Here is a 22,453-nt window from a genome sequence, read left to right on the forward strand (position 1 = left end):
CAAACTAGTTTCTCTACATAATAAAATATTGTCCTTTAAAGTAACAGAACATGAAAGAAAAAAGAATGATAGACCATTAAGGTAGAGATGCACCGATTGCAATTTTCTTGGCCGATTCCGATTTTTCAGTAAGTGTGACCTGCCGATTCCGTTTTTTGCCGATTCCGTTTTTTTTTTTAAGAACTGTGATGAAAGCATGGGCCTATACAGAAATATTTTCTTTAATTAAATTTATTTTATAATAAAATAAATTTTTAAACATTACAGGATCCTCTTACAACAAAATAACTTTAACAAAATAAAGTGCTTTGAGCCTTGAAAACATTAGAAATAAAATATAAGTAACAAAGCAGGCATACAAAAATCTACTTTTCTTCAATTTTATATGGATTTTTTTAAAAACATTACTTACAGGATCATCTCACAACAATAACTAATAACAAAAAGTGCACTGTGTCTTTAAACAGGTATAAATGCCAATGCTAGTACTAAATGCTATTACTTGAGCATTAATAGCACATTTTTCTTGATAAAGAGAAGCATTTCTGCCTTGTCACCAGTTAATCCAGTGGTACTACACTTCGTAACATTCATTCACATATTTGCGCTACGCCATGTGAATGAGGGTGACTGTTCTCAAATACTTATTCAGCACATGGGCCAGCTGCAATAAGTAGGCTGCTATTTTTATTTTTTCTGAGTTTTCAAGAATACTAAATTGAAACTTTATTTTTTTTTTACATGGTTTATTAATTTTTTGTTATTAAAATTGAAAAATTGAAGTTCCTGTTTCAAAGTTTACAGATAGATGGCTAATTTGTATGCCATTGATATGTTCAGCGTTCATGTAAACTGTTTAATAAACACTTCTGGCACTTTTTTTGAGTCTCTTCATTAGTTTTGCCTGTAAATGATTCAATAAATACCGTACCGTGCCATTCGTACCGTGAAGTTTTGATACCGTTACATCCCTAATAAATACAAATTAAATTCACTTTGCGCATGCTTAAATTACCTTCAAATGGAACATATATGCTGGCTTCGAACTATTAGTGTGTGAAGACGCTATGTGCGAGGCGCAGTGCAAATAAGTGAATGAATGAAAGTGTAGTAAACGTCTACGGATATCCCCTGCTCAGGGAGTATGGAGCAATGAACACTGGGCAGGGACCATGTCAACCGGAACACAGTTCATTCACGAAGCTTACTTCTAACGAGCGGGTTATCTGAATCAGGTGTGTTAACTAACAGAGACATGCAAAATATGCAGAGCGGGGGCGCGATCTACCACATGTCCAAACAAGCGTGTGGTTCGTGGTTGTTCCCTCATGTTGTATTTTGGCCTTATAAATGTTACAAACTGCGATCTTTGTGTCATCTTCACTCACACCAAAGACATGTTTACACGCGACTGTGAGTGCGCGCGTGGCTGTGACGTAATTGCATGCACCGCTGGCAATAAAAGGATCGGCTAGGAATCGGCAAGAGGAGAAATTGACCGACCGGTCACCGATCCGGGCCGATCATGCAAAAAATCGGCCGATTCCGATCACTAGCCGATCAATCGGTGCATCTCTACATTAAGGTCATAGTGGGGGTGGGTAATATGACCAAAGATGTAATTTTTTTGTTTATTTCTTCTTCAAACATGAACAAATACTAATGAATCAAACTTATGGTATTGTAGGTCTGTTTAACAGCAGCATTTATCATAGTTTTCATATTTATCATAAGTCTTGCACTTATACTATCAGAGCAAAAGATGCCTATTGTAATCTAAAATCTTGCAGCATTGAAGTAATTTTATTTATAAACAAAATAAAGACAGTCATAAAGTCACTCATGTCTCTCTCCCTTTCTTCGTCTGTCTACAGTAGCGTGATCTTCGTAGCCTGCGTCTGAGCTGGTGACTTCTCTCTGGACGACGTGAAAGCAGCTCTTCTGCTGAGTGCTCCTGGGGAAGATGTGTGCGCTCAGATAAGAGACTCTTCACACGAGAGACAAAAATGTGAGTCAATAACCTGACAGCACCTGCCATTCCGACCTGTCATAATTCCTGAGGGGTAATAAAAGCTTAATGCCTAAATAATGGCTGCCAAATAGGCTAACAGCTTCATGAAAAGTGGCACAGCAGTTTGCGTCTGTCAGATCATGTCCTTGTCATCTGAACATTGTTTCAAAGCAAAATATTTACTATATACTTTCAAAATGTTGATTTTAGTTTTTTCCCCCAGAGTTGTCACAGTACCACAACAAAAACTAATATGCTAATTAATTCTTTTTTCCAATTAACTTATGTATTAGGAAAATGACAGTACATGTAATAATGTGAAATAACATTATTAATTAAAAAAACATTGTTATTTGTTTATGCATTTATTTGGCTGTCATCAAATCTAAAGATCTTCACAATGTTGATTTGTTTCTTAAACTATAGATGGCACAACAAAAATGAATTTGCAAATGAGGCTTAAATATATTGTAGTAAGTTATATAAATATATTAAAACAATTCCAGTAATGTAACACACAAAATGTGCAAGTAATAATGATTTAACATTGATTATTAAAGTAACTTTATTACTATTATTGTGTATGCATTTATATGGCTGTCATCACATTACATCAAATCTTCAAAATGTTAATTTTGTGTTTCCCATGTTTGTCATTATACCACAGTTAAAAACTAACATATTAATTAGCCTCGTTTTTTAGTTAGTCAAATATATTAAAACAATTGCTGTAAATGTAATAAAAAAATAAAGCGGTATATATTAAAGTAATACCTACTTAAATGTATTTTTGTTTGTTGTTGTTGTTGTTCTTGTGCATGCATTTATTTGGCTGTCATCACATCAAGCCTAAAGATATCATTTGTTTGTGACTGTCACTTAAACTGGTGAAGGCAGAAAATGATTACCGCTTGTCTACAGCTGATAGGCTGGATTTCAACGCTAGCTGAGCAACAAATAGAAAATCAATCTGAAAGTGGGAATGCAGTAATGTAGTGCAGTAATACTGTATAAAAGCTGGTATGGGAAGTCACTTTATTTTTACTCTTGAATTTTTGAAAGCTAGAGGTAATTCTGACATGCCCACATTTATTTTTTTTATATAGAGCAGTAGATTTTTGTGCAGAAGAGCTAGCTATAATATCAGGGAACTTTTCCCAAACCTTCGGGTGTTTCTAGCCTTCCAGCTCGCAGTGCATCCTTCTGAAGAATCTTGGCTTTTGAAACGAGTTGAAAAAATTTATTTTTAACACTGTCCTTGATCTTTTCGGTCTGATCTTAATGTTTGTGTTTTGCATTTGAGCATGACATTTTTGTTGACTTTCTCACAGTGACAAAGGTTCTTTTAGAAGTTAAAAACTGTTTTTTGATTGACAGTAAATTTGCAGGTTGGTGTGTGAGCTTATTTTTAAAAAAAGCTTTGTGCTGACAGTTTAAAGGGGTGCAAAATGGTTGATAAATCTAAAATCTCACTCATTTTAGAGCCCAAAAAACGTAACAGTATTAGATTAACAATAGTGGGAAAAAAACTGAACAATGAATTAAAAAACTACCACGTGTGAGGACCGACACTTAAAGGGGTAATTCACCCAAAAATGAAAATTCTGTCATTAATTACTCGCCCTCATGCTGTTTCAAACCTGTAAGACCTTTGTTCATCTTGAGAACACAAATTACGAAATCCAGCTACAGAAAGGCACAAAAACGTAGCAAGAAAAAAAAAAAAGCTCTCGTATTTTATCAAATATCTTAATTTGTGTTTTGAAGATGAACACGAATAATTTTACAGGTTTGGAATGACATAAGGGTGAGTAATTACTGACAGTTTACATTTTTGGGTGAAATACCTTTTAAAAACCTCAAACTTGTGCATGTCAGACTTTTTTTTTTATTTTAGGACAGTGAAAAAGATCATTTTAAAATAATCCTGTTGATCAGTTTCTCAGTGTATAATGCAGATCATAGGCATGTTTACAGTGTTTGTTTAATGCACAGCCCTTCTTCAGTTTTCATCTTTGTTAAAATCCTTTGATCCCCCTCTTGTTTTGGAGGCTTTATTCTGTTTGGCTTTTGTATTCTCAGTTAGCTGAAGTGTACTTCTGAAGTATGTGTGGAAAATAAAAACGGCAGTTACAGTACAAAATGGTAATCATGCTTCACATAGACAGTCATTGACTCTTTAGGCTGATGATCTTTAATTTAATGCACAGTGAAAGTGAACTTAATAACAGTATATACTGCAGAGTTTGTTTTGTGGATCTGGATGTTATGGAAGCTTATGTGCCATGGATGTCTGCATCATAAAACATACACTACCTTTCAAATGTTTAGGATCAGTGAGAATTTTTGCTAACACTTTACAATTGGGTGTCATTTGTTAACATTACTTAAAGGAGAAGTTCACTTCCAGAACAAATTTACAGTTAATTTACTCACCCCCTTGTCATCCAAGGTGTTCATGTCTTTTTTCAGTCGATGATAAATTGCTTTTTGAGGAAACCATTGCAGGATTTCTCTCCATATAGTGGACCTCTGTGGTGTTTTAACTTTAAAAATGCAGTTTAAATGCGATCCCAGCTGAGGAAGAAAAGTTACCTAGTGTAACGATTTGTCATTTTCTAAACAAATTGACAGTTTATATACTTTAGAATCTCAAATGCTCATCTTGTCTAGCTCTGCATGAACTGTGTATTCTGGTTCAAGACAGTTAGGGTATGTCGAAAAACTTCCATCTTATTTTCTTCAACTTCAAAATCATCCTACATCACTGCAGAAGTACCGACCCAGTGTTACAAAGTAAACGTGCAAAGATCATCAAACACCCTTTACAAAAAAAAAAAAAAGTAAAACCGTGATGTAAGAAATTTTGAAGTTGGAGAAGAAAATGAGATGAGAGTTTTTCGACATACCCGAACTGTATTAACCCAGAATACACAGAGTTCAGACAGAGCTAGATATATAGAAGTATATAAATTATTTATTTTTTTTAGAAAATGACCAATCGTTTCGCTAGATAAGACCCTTATTCGTCGGCTGGGATCATTTAGAGATCTTTGAAGCTGCATTTTGGAAGTTCGAAACTTGCGGGCACCATAGAAGTCCATTATATAAAGGGAAATACTTTGTTTTCCTCAAACATAATTTCTTATTGACTGAAGAAAGAAAGACATGAACATCCTGGATGACAAGGGGGTGAGTAAATGATCTGTAAATTTGTTCTGATAGTGAACTTCTCCTTTAATGTGTTAACATAAAGGAACAATGAATTTATTAATCTTTGTTAATAAAAATGTAGTTGTTTTAGTTCACAGTGCATTAACAAATTGTGACTTTTTTTTTTTTAAATAATGCATTAGTAAATGCTGAAATTAACAAAGATGAAATAATGCTTTAGAAGTTAACTAATGTAGTTAACTAACTTTTTTCCTTACAGAAACATACTTTTATTCATTGATGATGCATTCAGTTGATCAAAAGTGACAGTAAGGACATTTATAAAGTTATAAAAGACGTATATTTCAAATAAATGCTGTTCTAGTTAACAAAGAATCGTGAAACAAAACCGGATCACAGTTTCCACAAAAGAAAAAACTGTTTTCAGCATTAATAATAAATGTTTCTTGAGCAGCACATGAGCATGTTAGAATGATTTCTGAAGGATCTTGTAACACTGAAAACTGAAGTAATGATGCTGAAAATTCAGATTTGAAATCACCAGAATAAATTACATTTTAAAATGTATTCAAATAGAAAATTGTTCTTTTAAAATGTATTTATATTTCAGAATATTACTGTTCTTACTGTATTTTCAAACAAATAAATGCAGACTTGCTGAGCAAAAGAGACTTCTTTCAAAAATATGAAAATGTTACTAACCCCAAAACTTTAAGCAGTAGTGTTTTTCGAATCAGGAATAAAATCTTAACACAGTGCCGCCTTAAATCATGTTTAAGCTCAAATCACACTAAAACGGTCTTTTTCAGCATCATTACTCCAGTCTTCAGTGTCACATGATCCTTCAAATGTTATTCTGATGTGCTGATTTGCTGTTCAAGAAACCTTTATTTTTATTTTTATTATCAATATTTAAAACAGTACTTTTCAGGATTCTTTAAATAGAAAAATCCAAAGATCAGCATTCATCTAAAATAAAAACCTTTTCTAACTTTATACACTATACCAATTATAGAAATTAGTACTTTTAATTTGCAAGGATGCTTTAAATTCATCAAAAGTGATGATAAAGACATTTATAATGTTACAAAAGGTTTCTATTTCAGGGAAATGCTGTTCATCTGAACTTTCTATTCATCAAAGAAACCTGAACAAATTCTACTCTGCTATTTTCAACAATAATCATCATCATAATAGTTTTGTTTTTTTGAGCAGAAAAAGTTATAATATTATTAGAATGATCTCTAAAGGATCATGTGACTGGAGTAACGATACAAAAATCAGCGTTGAAATCACTGAATTAAGTTACATTTTAAAATGCATTTAAATAGAAAGCAGTTATTTTAAAGGAGAACTCCGGTGTGATTTTGACCTAAAGTGTATTGAATCATGATACCGAGTGTGAACGTACCTTGCATATCTCATCTCGGGTTGTGTCCTGCAGTCCGAAATCTGGGGTTAGTTAGCCGATGCTCACAACAGGTTGTCAATGAGAGTCAATAGGGCATCGAAGTAGCCATGTAAATAAATCACTGTTTTACACCATTTACGAGACACAAAGTAGCTCCACACTTCATTGGTTGACTTCCAAGGGCCCTGACATTTAAAATGAGACATTGAGAACTCATAAAGCACCGGTAGTTTATTTACAAGAAGATTTATACAGACAGTACCTGTTCTGAGCATCGGCTAACAAACCCCAGATTTTGGACTGCAGTGGACAAGACGAGATGAGATATGCAAGGTACGTTTACACTCGGTATCATGTTTCAATACACTTTAGGTCAATATCACACCGGACTTCTCCTTTAAGTAGTAAAATTATTTCAGAATTTTACTGTTGTTGCTGTACTTTGAATCAAATAAATGCAGGCTTGGTAAGCAGCAGAGACTTCTTTAAAAACATTCAAAATCTTGCTCTTCAGAAACATTTGACTGGTAGTGTACATGGAGGCCCTTTCTAAATTCTACAGTCTGCCATACAGAAGATGCACCCAGCACCGCACACATTTTCAGCTGGGCTTGAGGGCAGTGTTTGTTTGCATCTGCGTCAAAAATAGTTGACTTGTTTCTGCTCGTGCCCTTTTGAAGATGATCTGTGTCCTCCAGAGGACATGTCCACCGCTGTGAGTGTGTGCGAGTCACGACTGGTGCGTGCAGCGCGGCGGCTGTATGACAGGAGACAGAGAGGGGTCAAGGCGTCTGTTGGCGCTCGTGTGTGCCAGCGTATGGCTACTGTGTCAGCGCAGGGCATGTCGCCCCAAACGACAGATGGGGAGGGGTTCTGTCCCGTGTGCCACAGGAGGCTTACGTTAGGAGCAGATGGGGAGAGAGGAGAGCTCTCTTTTTTTTGTGTGTGTCTCTCATCTTCATTTCACTCAATGGGTCACATGAAAGCCTTTCATTGTTCTGTTTTTTGTCTATCCTGTACTTCCCTCTTTTCTTCATGGGCTCACTCTCACCTGCTCTAGCCTTTGTACTCCTCCCCGATGCAGACACACACACACACACACACACACACACACACACACACACACACACGCAGAGAAGATTACTTGTCCCTGTTCTCTCCAGCCAGGTCCCTGTTGGCTCGGGCTTCTCAAATGTTCAGATGATTAATGGGCTCAGAAGTCTGAAGGCGCTCGCTGCCGCCTCCTCATCCATTCCTCCCATCCCCCTCATTTCCCCCCCCCCACCCCAAACCAATCTATGTTTGAATGCAGGAGAGCGCGCACACAGAAAATCAGCCACCAAATGCTTGTGAGGGTCGAGTTGTGCTTTGTCACTCAGGCAGCTGCTGTATTGTCTGGGGCGGTGTTGGGGAAGGCACGTGTTCTCCGGGTGGAGGGATTGCCGCTGTTTGGCCGGGCTCTGGCGCGCTGCTGCAGAGGGCTTCCTGACAGAATGTGAAATTGGAGGATGTCTCTTCCTCCCCCCAGCAATATACACAGCCTGAAGACACAGAAAACACCGATCTCACGTACACACACACCCCCACACACACTTAAAGGAGTGGTGGAGTCTTGTGATGAGGCAGTAAAAGTGAGTGCAGATGGTTGGGGCTGGATAGAGGTTTACCTGGAATGTGAGGGGTTGAGGTCAAAGGTTAGAGTTCCTGTCCCCTCTGGCAGACAGGAAGCACTGTGGGTACAAGTTTTGATTTGCTTGTAAGGGCCAAATGTCCTCACTAACATAGTGGAATATTTTGAAAACTGGCTTGTGTGTTAATTTCCACAATGTTTTGAGCTTTGATAATCAGAAATGTTTCTTGAGCAGAAATGCGGAAAATGCGGATTGAATTTCTGGACATGGAATTGTTTACTGTATAATGCTGGATGTCATGGAATTTTGCAAATTTGGGATGGATAGTCAAAAGTAGGTTTGTACGCTTTGTTCAAAATGCGATGTGTCTATGAATATTAAGCAGCAAAAATACTGTTTGAATATGAATTCAGATTTTTCTGTGAGTCTCTGTTAATGAATTGTGCAGATGCGCAGTTTCATACTTAAAGGTGCAGTGTGTAGATTTTTGCGGCATCTAGCGGCGAGGTTGTAAATTGCAACAGTCCACCGCTCACCCCTCCCTTTACAGAACTACAGAAGCCGATACAGGATTAAAATCTCGCCATTTTTGACAGCAACGAATAGTGAGATTTCTTTTAAAACGTAATTTAAGGAATTATATTTACTTAATCATTCAATAAAACAATGCTATTGTGAATATTACTGTTACTTGTTCATTGCGTCAGTGAGGGGACCCGCGGTGTATGTAGTAGGGCTGCACGATATTGGGAAAATATGCGATATGCGATATTGGTGTTCAATATTGCGATAACGATATTTCTTGCGATATAACATTTTCCCTAGAGAAATGCTTTTTTAAAATGATTATTATTATCTATTTTTTTATCATTTATATATGTAATGATCATACTAAAATAATCAGGTAAGAGATATTCATCTGTCATCCGAATTAAATGTAATTCAGGCTACAAAAAAAAGTTAATGAAGTTACAAAAATTTTGACTTTAAAACACTATGAATGTCTTAAAACCTCTACAGATATTTTGACATTTTATTTACATGTAACATGTACACTCAAGAGCATCTTTTAAACACGTGCCCCAGTAAAAATATGCTGTGCCCCAATTAAATCTTAAATTTGAGTTATAATTTACATTGATAATACCAAAATAAAGACATTAAACTACATGCAACAACTGAATTAACGAGTAATGGGGGCCTGTGCCCCAGTAGAGCTTTAGGTCTAGCAACTCCCCTGGCTGATTCTGAAAGCCTTTTTATAAATGTATTTTATGCCCTAAGCAAGGGACAAGAATGAATGAAAATGAGTAAATGAACAAAATGTTTATTTTCTCTATTACAGGTACAGCCATTTAAATTAGAGACGACCACTGCATTTTTAATCAATCTACAGTATAAATAACAAAAAATAAACGACACAGTTCTTTATTATGCAGCCATAATCAAAGTAGGCTACTCTTTCAATATTCAAAGTGCAAATAGAGACCAAATTTTAGGTCGTTATAGACGACTACAAAACTTAATAGAGCCCACATTCTAATAACTGCCTAGATATTTTATGTAGCCTAATTTGCACGCATTGGTTAGTCGCTGTCTAAACGCGGGGTATTAAAATTGCTTTTGAATGCGGGTGTGCGTTTTACTTTTGGTTTTGTTTTAACTATCGCTCAACTCTCGGTGGCGCTGAGCGTGCATTCTACAACACAAGAGATTACTTTAACAAAACCTTTTGAAAGTCGGAGGACACAAACAGGACTTTTTTTTACGCCCCTGCGTGAGTGGAACTCGGCCGCTGAGAGGAACAAAGGTTGGTTGAGATACCAATATCGCGTACACTGTTATCGCAATAACGATATTTTTTCGATATATCGTGCAGCCCTAGTATGTAGATATAAACTGATAATTCTAAGGTAATAAAAACATAATGGTTCATTAAGTAAGGTCTTTATACACCCCTGAAAACATAGTTATGCATATTATATTGCACCTCTGTCTAGAGATCATCTTAAATATTACACAGTGCACCTTTAAGTGCGCAACATACGCGTGTTTTCAGCTTCTGGTGCCTCAATATACAGTATGAATACATGAACACACAAACAATCTCTATAACTGCTCCTGAGAGTCACTTTATGAGCATTTTTCTTTTGAGAAAAACTATAAAACAGAAATTTGTTGGTCTTCACAGGAACCCGTGAAAATAAAAGTTAGGTCTGAACTTAAAGAAACTGTGACCAAAATAGTACTATTACTAATAAAAAAAATATATATATATATTTTAATGAATATTTACCTGAATTTATTTTTAGAAAAAATGCGCAACACCTTTTTTTTTTTTTAATTAAACTATTAAAATTGAATTCAGAAAATTAATGCAAAGCAGAATAATACAACTGAATTTGAGGGGAAAAAAAACCTAAAATGTATTTCATAGGGCTTTAAAAATTATATATTTGTTAAACTTATAAATTGTGTAAGGTTCGCGATTTCGATTAATTAGACATGCTTTTTGATTAATATTTAAAATTTTAACAAATAAAACGGTAAAATTTAAATGGTAAAAAAATGAATTTGGTAAAAATAAAACGGATTTTGAGAGAAAAATAAGTCAAATGTGTCTCTCAGGGCATTGAAAATGTAATGTTTGTTAAGCTTTTAATAAATTGCTGTTAAATTGGGTAAGGTTTGTGATTTCAGTTAATTAGACATGCTTTTTGATTATTATTTTTAATTTAACAATTAAAACAGAAAAAAAAAACAATCCAGGAAAATTTTAAACTGGGAAAAAAAATGTTGGTAAAAATAAAACTGAGAGATAAATAAGTAAAATGTGTTTTTATAGGGCATTAGAAATGCAATTAAGTAACTTTGTTAAACTTTTAATAAAAGTACTGTTTAATTGTCTAGAACAAATAAAAGAGGGGAAAAACTTAATTTGGTACAAAAACTGAATTTGAGAAGAAAATAACAAAAATGTGTTTCATAGGGCATGAAAAATTTAATTTTTGTTAAACTTGTAATAAATTACTGTTACATTCTGTAAGTTTTATGATTTCAGTTTATTAGACATGCTTTTTAATATAATATTTTTAATTTAACAATTAAAGCAGAAGAAATAAATTTGGTAAAAATACAACTGAATTTAAGAAAAAATAACTAATCTGTTTCATTGGGCATTAAAAAAAGTTTAAACCTTTCATAAATAGCTGTTAAATTGTGTACGTTTCATGATTTCAATTAATTAGACATGCTTCTTGATATTTCTAATGTAACAATTAAAAGAAATTCAAACAGAAAAAAAAAACTGAATTTGGTAAAGAAATAAAGCTGAATTTGATGGGAAAAAAAGGTTAATGTTTCATATGGCATAGAAAATGTTTTGTTAAACTGTTAATAAATTGCTGTTAAATTGTGTAAGTTTCATGATTTTAATTTATTAGAGATGCTTTGTATTTAATTTGTAATTTAAGTCTAGAAATTTAGCCTAGAAAAAATTAAATTTGGATTTCAACAGATTTCATAGGTCCCTAATATTAGAATGATTTTTGAAGGACCGTGTGACACTTAAGACTGGAATAATGATGCTAAACTTCTAGCTTTGCATCACAGGAATAAATTTCATTTAAAAATGTTCAAATAAACAGTTATAAAAAATATAATAACACTTCTTAATATTACTGTACTTTTAATCAAAAGTGTTGTTATCCAGGTGAGAATTGTGTTCAGAGCTTTTTAATATTACGCCTCTCTCTTCAATGCATATGATTTTGAGATGCTATTTGTGTCAGTAGTATTAACATCACAGGTTATTTGCCTATTTTAATTCCAATTTGAACCCGTTAACCAAGTATGAGTAATGATGTTTGCTTTAGCAAGCACCGGTAATTAGCGCTTAAAGGCTTAAGGTAGTTAGAACTGTGGCACAGTGGTTCAATGCATACAGTATAATATTGAGCTGTGCTGATGTTGTGAGTTTAAACCTGGATTATTACTTTCACCAATGAATAAAAGCAGCAAATGGCATGAAAGACAAAGATAACAATGTTTTTGTCTCTCTGTCTGAGGAGTGAAGGTTTGGGTTTATAAAGAGGTGGATGAGCTTACACAGGATTCCCCCTCTTCACATCTGTTCATCGACATTGTATCTGCTGTTGTGACCTTATCTCTATAGAGATCTGTCACTCTCACATGGCCCAGCACGACGCCCCGCTTTTATTCTCACTGGCACTCAATACGTGATAATTGCTCGTTAGCTTCTAATGTAAATCCCTCTCCCTTTTGGGTTGGAATGATTGTTTACAAGTGTCCTATAATGAGACCGAATCAAATCTACATGGACCTTAGAGGAGACACCATATTTAATTTGACGCCGAAGAAAACGAGGCTTTGAGGGATGGATGTGTACAGCCTGTTATTGAGGTTTTAGCCCACAACTGTTTTGTTTTTTAATATATTGGAGAATAATTTGCATGCATAAATGTTTTAAAGTCCCTGCAAGGCATTTCAGACAGGAAAACTGGAAGGTAAATATTAAATAAAATATATAGATAATCAAAAGTGAAAAATATGAAGGTTTGTTTTAAATTGTTCAGTGTTTCTTCATATTTTCCATTTTTCAATATAAGAATGCAAATATGCCCCAATATAAGAATACATAAGGAGCAAGTTATGTATTGTTATATTAGGGCATACAAATAAAATGACATAATTTTCCTATATTGAAAAGCATTGAATTTTATGTGTTGAGTTTTGATTTTACTTTAAACATTTTTCATCTTGATTGCAAGGTTTAAAATATTAATTCTTCTGATGGACAAAAATGGCCCTTAATCATTTCAGAGCATATTAAAGCATTTATCAAAAGATAAATATCTTTATCTGTAAACCCTAGATGTAAGTGATTTAACTGCTGAATCTCATTCATTTTAATGTCTTTTTTTTTCTTTTTATGCCCTTTTCTATGCGTTCTTCTCTTTCCCTTCCAACATTTTCCCTTCCGCTGTGTGCTGGCTTTCTGCGTTGTAACTGGGTGGTCCTGAACTGAAAGTAAAAGAGAGTGATGTAAAAGTGGCAGGGAAGGCGGGAGGATGGGTGGAAATTAGCCTGAGTCATGATGATGATGATGATGATGAGGTGTGTGTGTGGACAGATGGTGGGCTGATGCCATCGGGGGAGGAGACAGTCGATGTAGACGGCAGGTCTTTAGGGGAATGAGAGGTCGTCCCACTCGGTCACACAAACATTGATGTGTAATTCTGTGCTTAAAGGGATAGTTCACCCATAAATGAAAATGTGTTGTCATTTGCTCATCATGTCATTCCAAACTCACAATTTTCCATAAAGTGGAAGCCTACCAGTGACTGTCAAGCTCTTACTGTATGTAGTCATATATAGATATATTCCTACAGTCAAACCACAAATTATTTGGACACCAGATATTAGTTTTAATTTTTTTTTAACTAGTGAGTGCAGGACACTATAGTTCATTCATGTAAATGAGCATGGCAAAATAGAGTGACGCATTATACTCAAATTAATACTCGACTAATAATGTCTTATGAATCACAATATTGATGTCACTATACAATTTTCTTACAATTTATTTGAACAAAATTAGATTTAGAACAAACTCTAAATGGAAAGTTTCCTTTTATTATTGCTTGGACAAAATGCTTTATATTTCTTTGTATTTACTTTAATTTATAGATAAATAACACTAATAGGAGAAATCTCTTTATATAAGCCAGCTAAGGCTTTGCCTGTGCTCTTTAAACCACTGTATTTTAATCGCAATCCAAACAAAGATTCTGCGTACACGCAGCATGAGCAGTTTTTTTAATTTAAATTATATTGTATAACTTTGAAATTTGAAGCTCAAATGGGACGGTCTGACTTTTTGTAAAACTATAACACATAAGACATATCTGCACGTAACAAAAAACGGCAAATGAGTGAATCTGCAAATTCATTCTCTGCCAGTAGATGGCACTTATGGAACAGCGGCAATACAGCTTTTTCTGGTTACAGCTGTAAACAAAGCAGAGCTGCTTATGAACACAGTTTTAATATGCTTTGACCAATTTGGAGTAGACGTTCGGGTAAAGTGGAGAGAATCGGGTAAAATTTATAAGAGGAAAAAATGTGTGCCTTCAGAGATGTCAGAATCGGAATGCAAATCATCTTTATAGAATACTGTCGTCAAAGATGCCATTTGAAGCTAAATGAAGATGTTTAAACAGACATACTAATGGATGAAACCTGCTATGATTACTCTACTTTTAAAGCTTAAATTTGTTTTAAAAAATAGGCATACGTAAATTTCACATGCAGTTCATAGGGGACGTATTGTATAAGCACTACAGTTACAGAATGAACTACTGTTTAAACCTATAACATTTTACATTTACCTATTTTTAAATATCTCTGCTTTACCTTTTTTTTATTCCATGGCTTCCACAGGCTGCTACTTGAAAACTGTCATTTTCTGCCACCAGATAGGCTCCGCCCACAAAAAGTCAACACTGTTTGCAAACACTGAAATTGAAAATGCCATCTGAACTTTTATGACATTCAGTTCCCCTCAGAGATAAATTGATATATCATTGGTAAACACATTAACTTTAGAGTAAAGAAATGATAATTTATAGACTTTTTCTTTTTAACTGAAAATTTGTGGAAGAAAAGACAGGTTTGGATAAAGAACATGGACGTTACATGTTACAGCATGAGCTGGAGATGAGTAATGCTTCCATCATCTGTCGGCTCACTTTCTGTTTGGGAATCATATCAATCCAAGTGACAATCTACAGAGTGCGTGCACATTCGTCCTCAGGGTTCCCAACACACAACAGGATTTCTGATTGTCATTATGTTGGATATTTACGATTTCAGATTAGTGCATCCCCGGCATTCTTCTGAGCAGATTTAGTCACTCCGAACACACCCCACACCACAGGAAAATCGAGTAAGATAATCTGTAAAACCATCAAGATAATTGGCACTTTACCTAGGCTTGTTGAAAGGGGAGAGTTTTTGCCTGAAATCGGCCTGATTATCTTATAGTGTGTGCCCCACTTTAGTAAAAATAAAATTATTAATTAGTTGTTCATTTGACAGTGCATTGATCTTATCAGATTTTCCTTTTGATTTAAAAAAAATCTAGGTAAATGTTGAAATTTACATGCCAGAAAATTAATAGATGCTGTAGAAATATTGCTAATCCTTGGTTAACATTGAAACAGATTGAAAGTTTAGTAGTTCTGAAAATAATCTTCTTTTTGACACTTCAAGGTTAGGTTTCAGTGAGTTCAACAGCCATTGGTTCTCATGTATATCTTTTTTTGAATATGCGAACAAGTGCAAATGAAACACGAGAGCTGTGGAAGAAAGATTTTTTTAGTGAGTGATGACTTGTCTTTAGTCACACAAATCTTCCGTGTGGCTACAGGCGACTTGTAACGTAACACACGAGTCATGTGGACTACTTTCGTGCTGCTTTTCCATGCTCCGCGGAAGAAGTCGTCATTTAGACATGTTTGGAAAGGCGTGAGGATGAGCGATGACACAGTTTGAATTTTGGGTGAACAAACCGTTTAATAAGCCACGGTGGCTATAACCTCTCCACTTTAGACTCAACACGAAGAACCCAGGTGCAAAAACAAGCGCTCATAATTTCCACACCAAACTCGAGGCCGCCTGTATCAAAATTTGTTACCTTGGAGAGCACATGGAAAAATCCTTACCGCAGATAACACCAAGCAAGCGGTGTCCGAGGAGTATTTACGTCAGTCTTTCATGTGTCTCATGGAGGTGTGTTTCTGTCTTGTCCTCTAATTCACCCTCCCGTGGGTCCACTCGCTCACTGTTTCCATCCACACAGCGTCTCGAGCGTCCGTGTAGTTTGGCACGGAGGGCAGTTCCTGCGCTCTGGTTGGGCAGCCCCACTGTGGCTTTTTTTTGGTGCCGGTGCAGTCTAGACATGTGTGAATGTGTGCGGCGTGTGGAGAGGCAGCAGATAAGGCGGCCCTTGGTGTAGTGGGGGAGGCACAAGAAGATCGGTCTGAAAAGAATGAGTGGGGGAAGGCGAAACGGAGGGAGGAAGGGGGTGGGGAGGCGAAGGTGTGTGTGTATATGCTGAGAAGAGAGAAAGAGCCAGGCAGGAAGAGAGAGAGAGAGAGAGAGAGAGAGGGAGGGAGGGTGGAGAGTGCTCAAGCTATTGATGGGGAAAGAGAAGGGAGGGGTTAGAGAAACGAGCAAGGGAGGGGTGTGTGGGTAGAGCCTCTTCTCAATGAGGAAGCGCCAGAGCCATTTTCACTGTTGAGTAAGAGCACGCTGCTCTCGGCGAACGAGCTAGAGAAAGAAAGTGCGCGTTCTGGCTTTTTACCGAGCCGTCTTCGCTCGTCCGTCCACTCCCCCGCTTTCCTAGAAGCGGTTTGTGCGAGCGAGGCCTCGGGTGGACACACAATGGGGCGAAGTGCCTGTGGCAACTGGGCCGTTGTGCTGCCGACGGGGGGAGGGGGTAGAGAGCCGACCGGCGCACAGAGCTAACAGATCCAGCCGGCCTCGGGCCTCTGCGCCTCTCTCTCACTCGCGAGCGAGACTCCGATTAGAGGCTTCTCAGGAACCGCGAAACCCTTTTCTCAGGACTATGGTGGACTAACTATGGATTAACATGTATTTGGCGCAGTGGATTTTAGGACACATACGTCAGTACTGGAGATTCGAGAGCAAGAAGTCGCCGTGTTTTGGGAACGAGTGACGGAACTTTTCTTGCCTTTTAGTTCCCTTTCTGTTTTGCTTTTGCTTTTGTGCTGAGAGGAACTCATAAATGGATTACAAAATGCATTCCAAGTCCAATGATTTGCTGGATTTTCAGACACTAGATGCCCTTTTGGAAAAAATCGCACATTGCTCCGTCCCTGTTAAGAGGTAAAAGTGATAAGTTTCTGTGAAGTTGCTTTTCCGAGCGTTACACAACTAATCACCGGTGTCGTTTGCTTGTGTTGTATAGTAGCTTGCTAGCTTGATCTTGATTGAACTTAGTAGAGATTCAGATTTTGTCTGAGAGTCTTTTGGGTTGGTTTACTAGGTTATTTTACATTTTCACTTCAGGTTAGTAATATTTGTCCTTCACTAAGAGTTTTTCCTTAAAATAGTGTTTTAAAGGGTGGCATTGTTGGTAAAATGGCTAAAAGCCCCGAATAGGCAGCCTCCCGGAGGGAGAGAGGGGGTGTGTGAGTAAGCAGGGGGAGGGGGTGGGTTTTTCAGAGGAAGAAGGGGGTGGTGTATTTGTTGTGGCAGAAGGAGAGGGTTCAGCCGGCTATGATTTAGCAACTTTAGTGAATGGTGATCTCAGACTTACTGTTAATACACAAATGTTTAGTTAGTTTTAAACCTTACATATGTGACTCTTGACCACAAAACTAGTCATAAGGGTCAATTTTTTGTGAAGTTGGGACCGTATTTGGCTAAGATGGAACTATTTGAAAATCTGGAATCTGAGAGTGCAAAAAATCTAAATACTGAGAAAATTACCTTTTAAAGTTGTCCACAAAGTTTTTAGCAAGGCATATTACTAATTGAAAGTTATGTTTTTATGTGTCTACGGTAGGAAAATTACTAAATATATTCATGGAACATGATTATAATGTAATATCCTAATGATTTTTGGCAAAAAATAAAAATAGATAATTTTAACCCATACAATGTATTTTTGACTATTGCTATAAACATACCCATGCTACTTAAGACTGGTTTTGTGGTCCAGGGTCACATGCCAGACCTTATTGAGCACTGAGAAATATCTGGAAAAAATGTGGATGGGAATATCAGTTTTTCGTCAAGGTCTGCATTTACAATAGGGCATCTTTACTCTTAGGAAGTTTGTCCTTGTTTATTTACTCTCTTCTGAGCTGTTCTTTGAATAGACTTCCTACTGTCCTTCACATGTTTAACCAGACAAAGTCCTTCAGGTGTACGTAGAAAAGCAGTGTTGGGGGTAATGTGATCAGATTACTTTTTTCAAGTAACTAGTAAAGTAATGCATTATTTTTAATTTGCAAGAAAATATAGTTACTTTCTCAAATAAGTAACGCCAGTTACTTTGCTTTCCCATTTATTGACCGACAATTCTCCTGTCCCCATGTTGAGAGAAGTCGGGAGTAAGATGTTACTTTAGTTCTAGAATTCATCCCACTCGCAAACAAAAACAGAGTCAGTATTGAAAATGAATTAAAACAATAAAATGTGAAGTCAGAATATGACGCAAACCTGAATTAAATGTTAAATAAAACAAATATCCTTTATGTATTTAATCCTATTTTGTAAACCAATGTCTTAGCTACTGACCTTTTGTGATCCAGTTCAACCATACTAATAGGCAAAAATGACTTTAGATCAGAACTGACAATTCTGCTTCATTTTTTTTTTTTTTATTGCTGAAGAGTGTTGAACTTCTGTGTTTTACTGTACAGACGTAAATTTACTTTTCTTTCAACCTGAGGCTTTTTCATTTCATTTTTTGGCACGAAAGGGCTTTTACATTTGCTAAAAATACAACTTTTTAAATTAAAAACAAGCAAGCAAGCCCTGCCCAGATTTAAAAAGTAATGCAAAAGTAACAGAACACATTACTTTCTGTAAAAAGTAACTAAGGGTGTGTTTACACTTGTAGTTTGGTTCATTTGGTTCAGACCAAAAAGGAAAATGATACATTTAGTCCTGGTCTGCTTAGTGTTCACACCTCGAACCTAAAGATACAGAACCTAAAGGCATAGTGATACTTTTACAACCTGGTTTGTCAGGTTGAGTGATGGATATTTTGCAACGGAACTCACCAAACTTTCCAAACAAAAGGAAAAGGTGCGTTCAACTTAAAGCATTTGAGTTGAATTCCCCATGATGCCGTCTGCTGGACTAAGCGTGCTTTGTTGCATCGTTGCATGTATATGATTTTATTTTCACCACCTGCAAACTCACAAAGCGCTAATAAAAGTCACTTTACCTCTACGTTTGCCCTCTGCTCATTTTGTTTTGGATACACCGGTTGTTTCCTTTCATGAAATCATGTTGCATAGCATCACATCTTGTCATTACTTGCTGTTTTTGGTTTGTTTAGAAGTATTTGGTCCGTGTTGCATTTATATTTCATTCAAACCGCACCAGAGTTCATTCTCTAGCCATCTCGGTCCGCTTGTTTGGTGCGCACCAGGGTTCGGATAGCAGTGTTTACACTTACTCAAATGAACGCACTAATAGAGCAATTGCACCAGAATTTGTTTTAATCAAACCAAAAATGACAAGTGTGAACACACCCCAAGTAACGTAATTAGTTACTTTTTTTAGGGCCTAACACAATGTTGCAATGTATTACTTAAAAAAAAAAAAGTACCTTTCCCCAACACTATAGAAAAGCAAATTAGTATGAGTTTTCTGTACTACCTTTGCATTTTAGTGAATGACAGACTAAAATGTTCCCATGTTCCTTCAAATATTCACATTAAACCTCTTAGCATAACAAGCGGCCTTGAGGCTTGTGAATGTATGTCACATGCGAGTTGGACATTCCCACCCCGGAGTCGTGTGAGGCATGTGGAACAGTTGCAGTCGGAGAGCTGCTGCAGTGGAAAAAAGTTCTCCAGTCACATTGCGCACATGCCTACCGTGTGCCAGTGCGCTCCTGGCTCCGTTCTCCAATAGACATTTGTTAGACCCCGTTCGGAGTCGTTTTAGGTCACCAACAAAGCGCCAGAACAAACACAACACGGCGCAGCAAATGTTCAAAACACCTCTGTTTTGTTTGACAAGAGGTGTCCATGGAGTCCCCGCTGATGTTTGCGCAGATTAGTTCCCTCCACTTCGGGAGCCGTTTGTAGTGTGGAAACGCAACTGTGAAGTTTGACTGTTTTACTCCTTTCTGCTGGCAGCTGAAGTGGCTATGAGACGTAGAGAAGACCGGCTCCCAGGAGGAGTGCTGGCGAGACCAGAGTGTGAAAGAGGAGAGGGGAGATGGATGAGGGAGGTGGGACTCTTGGCCTGGGCAACTGACTCTGTACAGTTTCATTTATTATTTATGCATATGCTTTCAAGCAAATAAACCTGCTGCCCCGGTCCTGTACCTAGACCTCCGCTGGGAGCCCGAAACGAAATTTCTGTCCTGAGAAACTCCCAGTAAGCATGAATGATTAATTGTTTACTTTCGTTAGGGACGCAGCCATTTTGTTTGCCGGCGGTTTTTAACACCCTCCCTTTCGTGTGTCACGCTTGGGCTTGGCCTGCCTGCAGAACCAGATTTCCTGGTGCGTGTGTGCGTTCGTGTTTGGTAACCAGAGCTGCTTCCTCCCTCACGCACATTCCATAGTGGTACGTAATGATCTGTGTCCAGTTCAGAGGTCAGCTTTTATTCCGCTGGGCGATTGGGGCAGGAAGTTTAGCGCCCCGGGTCAGACGCTACTGCGGTTATAGTTAGTCCTTGGTGGTCATGGGAGTTTGGGAGGGAAAGTTTATAAAGTTCACACTCTTGTTAGTGGTGCAACCTGTTTTCTATGCTATTTCCAGTCTGTAAAGCACCAGAACACCTGTTGCACTTGTGTAATTATTTAAGTTTGGCGGAAACATGAGTTGAGTTCAGTCATTGTTCTCAATAATAGTAATGTTGAGCAGAGCCTAGGAGCAATGACGAGTTTTACAACCCAAACTGACAGCTTTAACATCACGTCGCAAGTTGTCCAAAGGTAAAGCTTTGGATGGCTATATTAGCACATTTATTGCTTCTAGTAGTTGGTGTGGATTTTGACCGGGCTTTTGTCAAAGCACTACTTTGTAGAGTACGTTTCTGCATGCCAGTTTAAAAGCCATTAAACAAAGTTTGCACAAACGTTAAGTTAAATAGAAGCTGTCATGGTTATTGAGACTCTTGACGCTTATTATATCGACTAGTGTTTGAGTGGGTATCGATGTCAAGGTTAATGGAATTAAACTTAATCAAATGAAATTATCAGACAAAACTAGTTTATGAATGTTTTCATGAACAAATCATGGTTCAGAAATAACTTTCATACTAAAATCTATTCTTAAGTTACAAGGAAATGTAGTAACAACTGAAACCACACATACACAATCACTCTATAAATATGTTAGATAATTTTTACAAAATTGAATACATTTCATGATATTAAAGAGTGAGAAAAGCTGTTATACCTCAAGCTGTGAGGTTACGCTTATGTACACTACCAGTCAAAAGTGATAGATTTTTAATGTTTAAGAAGTCTCTTCTGCTCACCAAGTCTGCATTTATTTGATTCAAAGTTCAGCAAAAACAGTACAATTTTGAAACATTTTTACTATTTAAAATAACTGCTTTCTATTTGAAAATATCTTAAAATGTAATTTATTCATGTGATTTCAAAGCTGAATATTTAGCATCATTACTCCAGTCTTCTCCAGTCATCATGACTCCAGTCTTGTCACATTATCCTTCAGAAATCATTCAAATATGATTTGCTGTTCAAGAAACTTTTTATTATTATTTTAAATATTTAAAACAGTTGAGTCATTTTTTTTTCAGGATTCTTTCATGAATTGAAAGATTCAAAGATCAGCATTTATCTGACATAAGCTTTTGTAACATTATACACTATAAGACATTTTATAAATTAATACTTTTATTTAGCAAGGATGCTTTAAATTAATCAAAAATGATAAAGACATTTATAATGCTACAAAATATTTCTATTTCAGATAAATGCAGTTCTTCTGAACTTTCTATTCATCAAAGAAACCTGAAAAAATTCTGCTCGGCTGTTTCAACCTCATAATGTTTTTTTTTTTTTTTTTTGACCAACAAATCAGAATATTACAGTGATTTCTGAAGGATCATGTGCCTGAAGTAATGATGCTACAAATTCAGCTTTGATATCACAGGAATAAATTACATTTTAAAATATATTCAAATAGAGAGCAGTTATTTTAAATAGTAAAAATATTTCAAAATTGTACTGTTTTTGATGTACTTTGGAACAAATAAATATAAGCTTGGTGAGCAGAAGAGACTAAAATTAAATTAAAATATTAATCTTACTGTTCAAAAACTTTTGACTAGTAGTGCTTTTTTTATAGCTTTGATCTTGAATACGTTTAGTCAAATAAAAGAGTAAGAAAAGGTGCGTTTAGCTTAAGATGTGAGGTTATGCTTGTATACAGCTGGCTAAAGGTTATGGGGGATGG

At 36.4% G+C, this 22,453-nt stretch overlaps 1 protein-coding gene across 3 annotated transcripts in view; it reads left to right on the top strand.

Moving 5' to 3' along the window:
- The window catches only part of brd4 (bromodomain containing 4), a 77,251-nt gene that overhangs the window by 14,787 nt on the left and 40,011 nt on the right, over positions 1-22,453 (top strand). For 2 of the 3 annotated variants that reach the window (XM_073838015.1, XM_073838021.1), the window contains exon 1: positions 16,541-17,158. In XM_073838015.1, the coding sequence (XP_073694116.1) occupies positions 17,058-17,158 (101 nt within the window). In that variant the 5' untranslated portion in view covers positions 16,541-17,057. Of the gene's footprint in view, positions 1-1,874; positions 2,009-16,540; positions 17,159-22,453 lie in introns of those variants that run through there. The other variant, XM_073838030.1, reaches the window with a different exon arrangement.

The sequence above is a fragment of the Garra rufa genome, chromosome 1 (assembly GCF_049309525.1).
Source record: "Garra rufa chromosome 1, GarRuf1.0, whole genome shotgun sequence".
In the NCBI taxonomy this organism is placed as follows: Eukaryota; Metazoa; Chordata; class Actinopteri; order Cypriniformes; family Cyprinidae; genus Garra; species Garra rufa.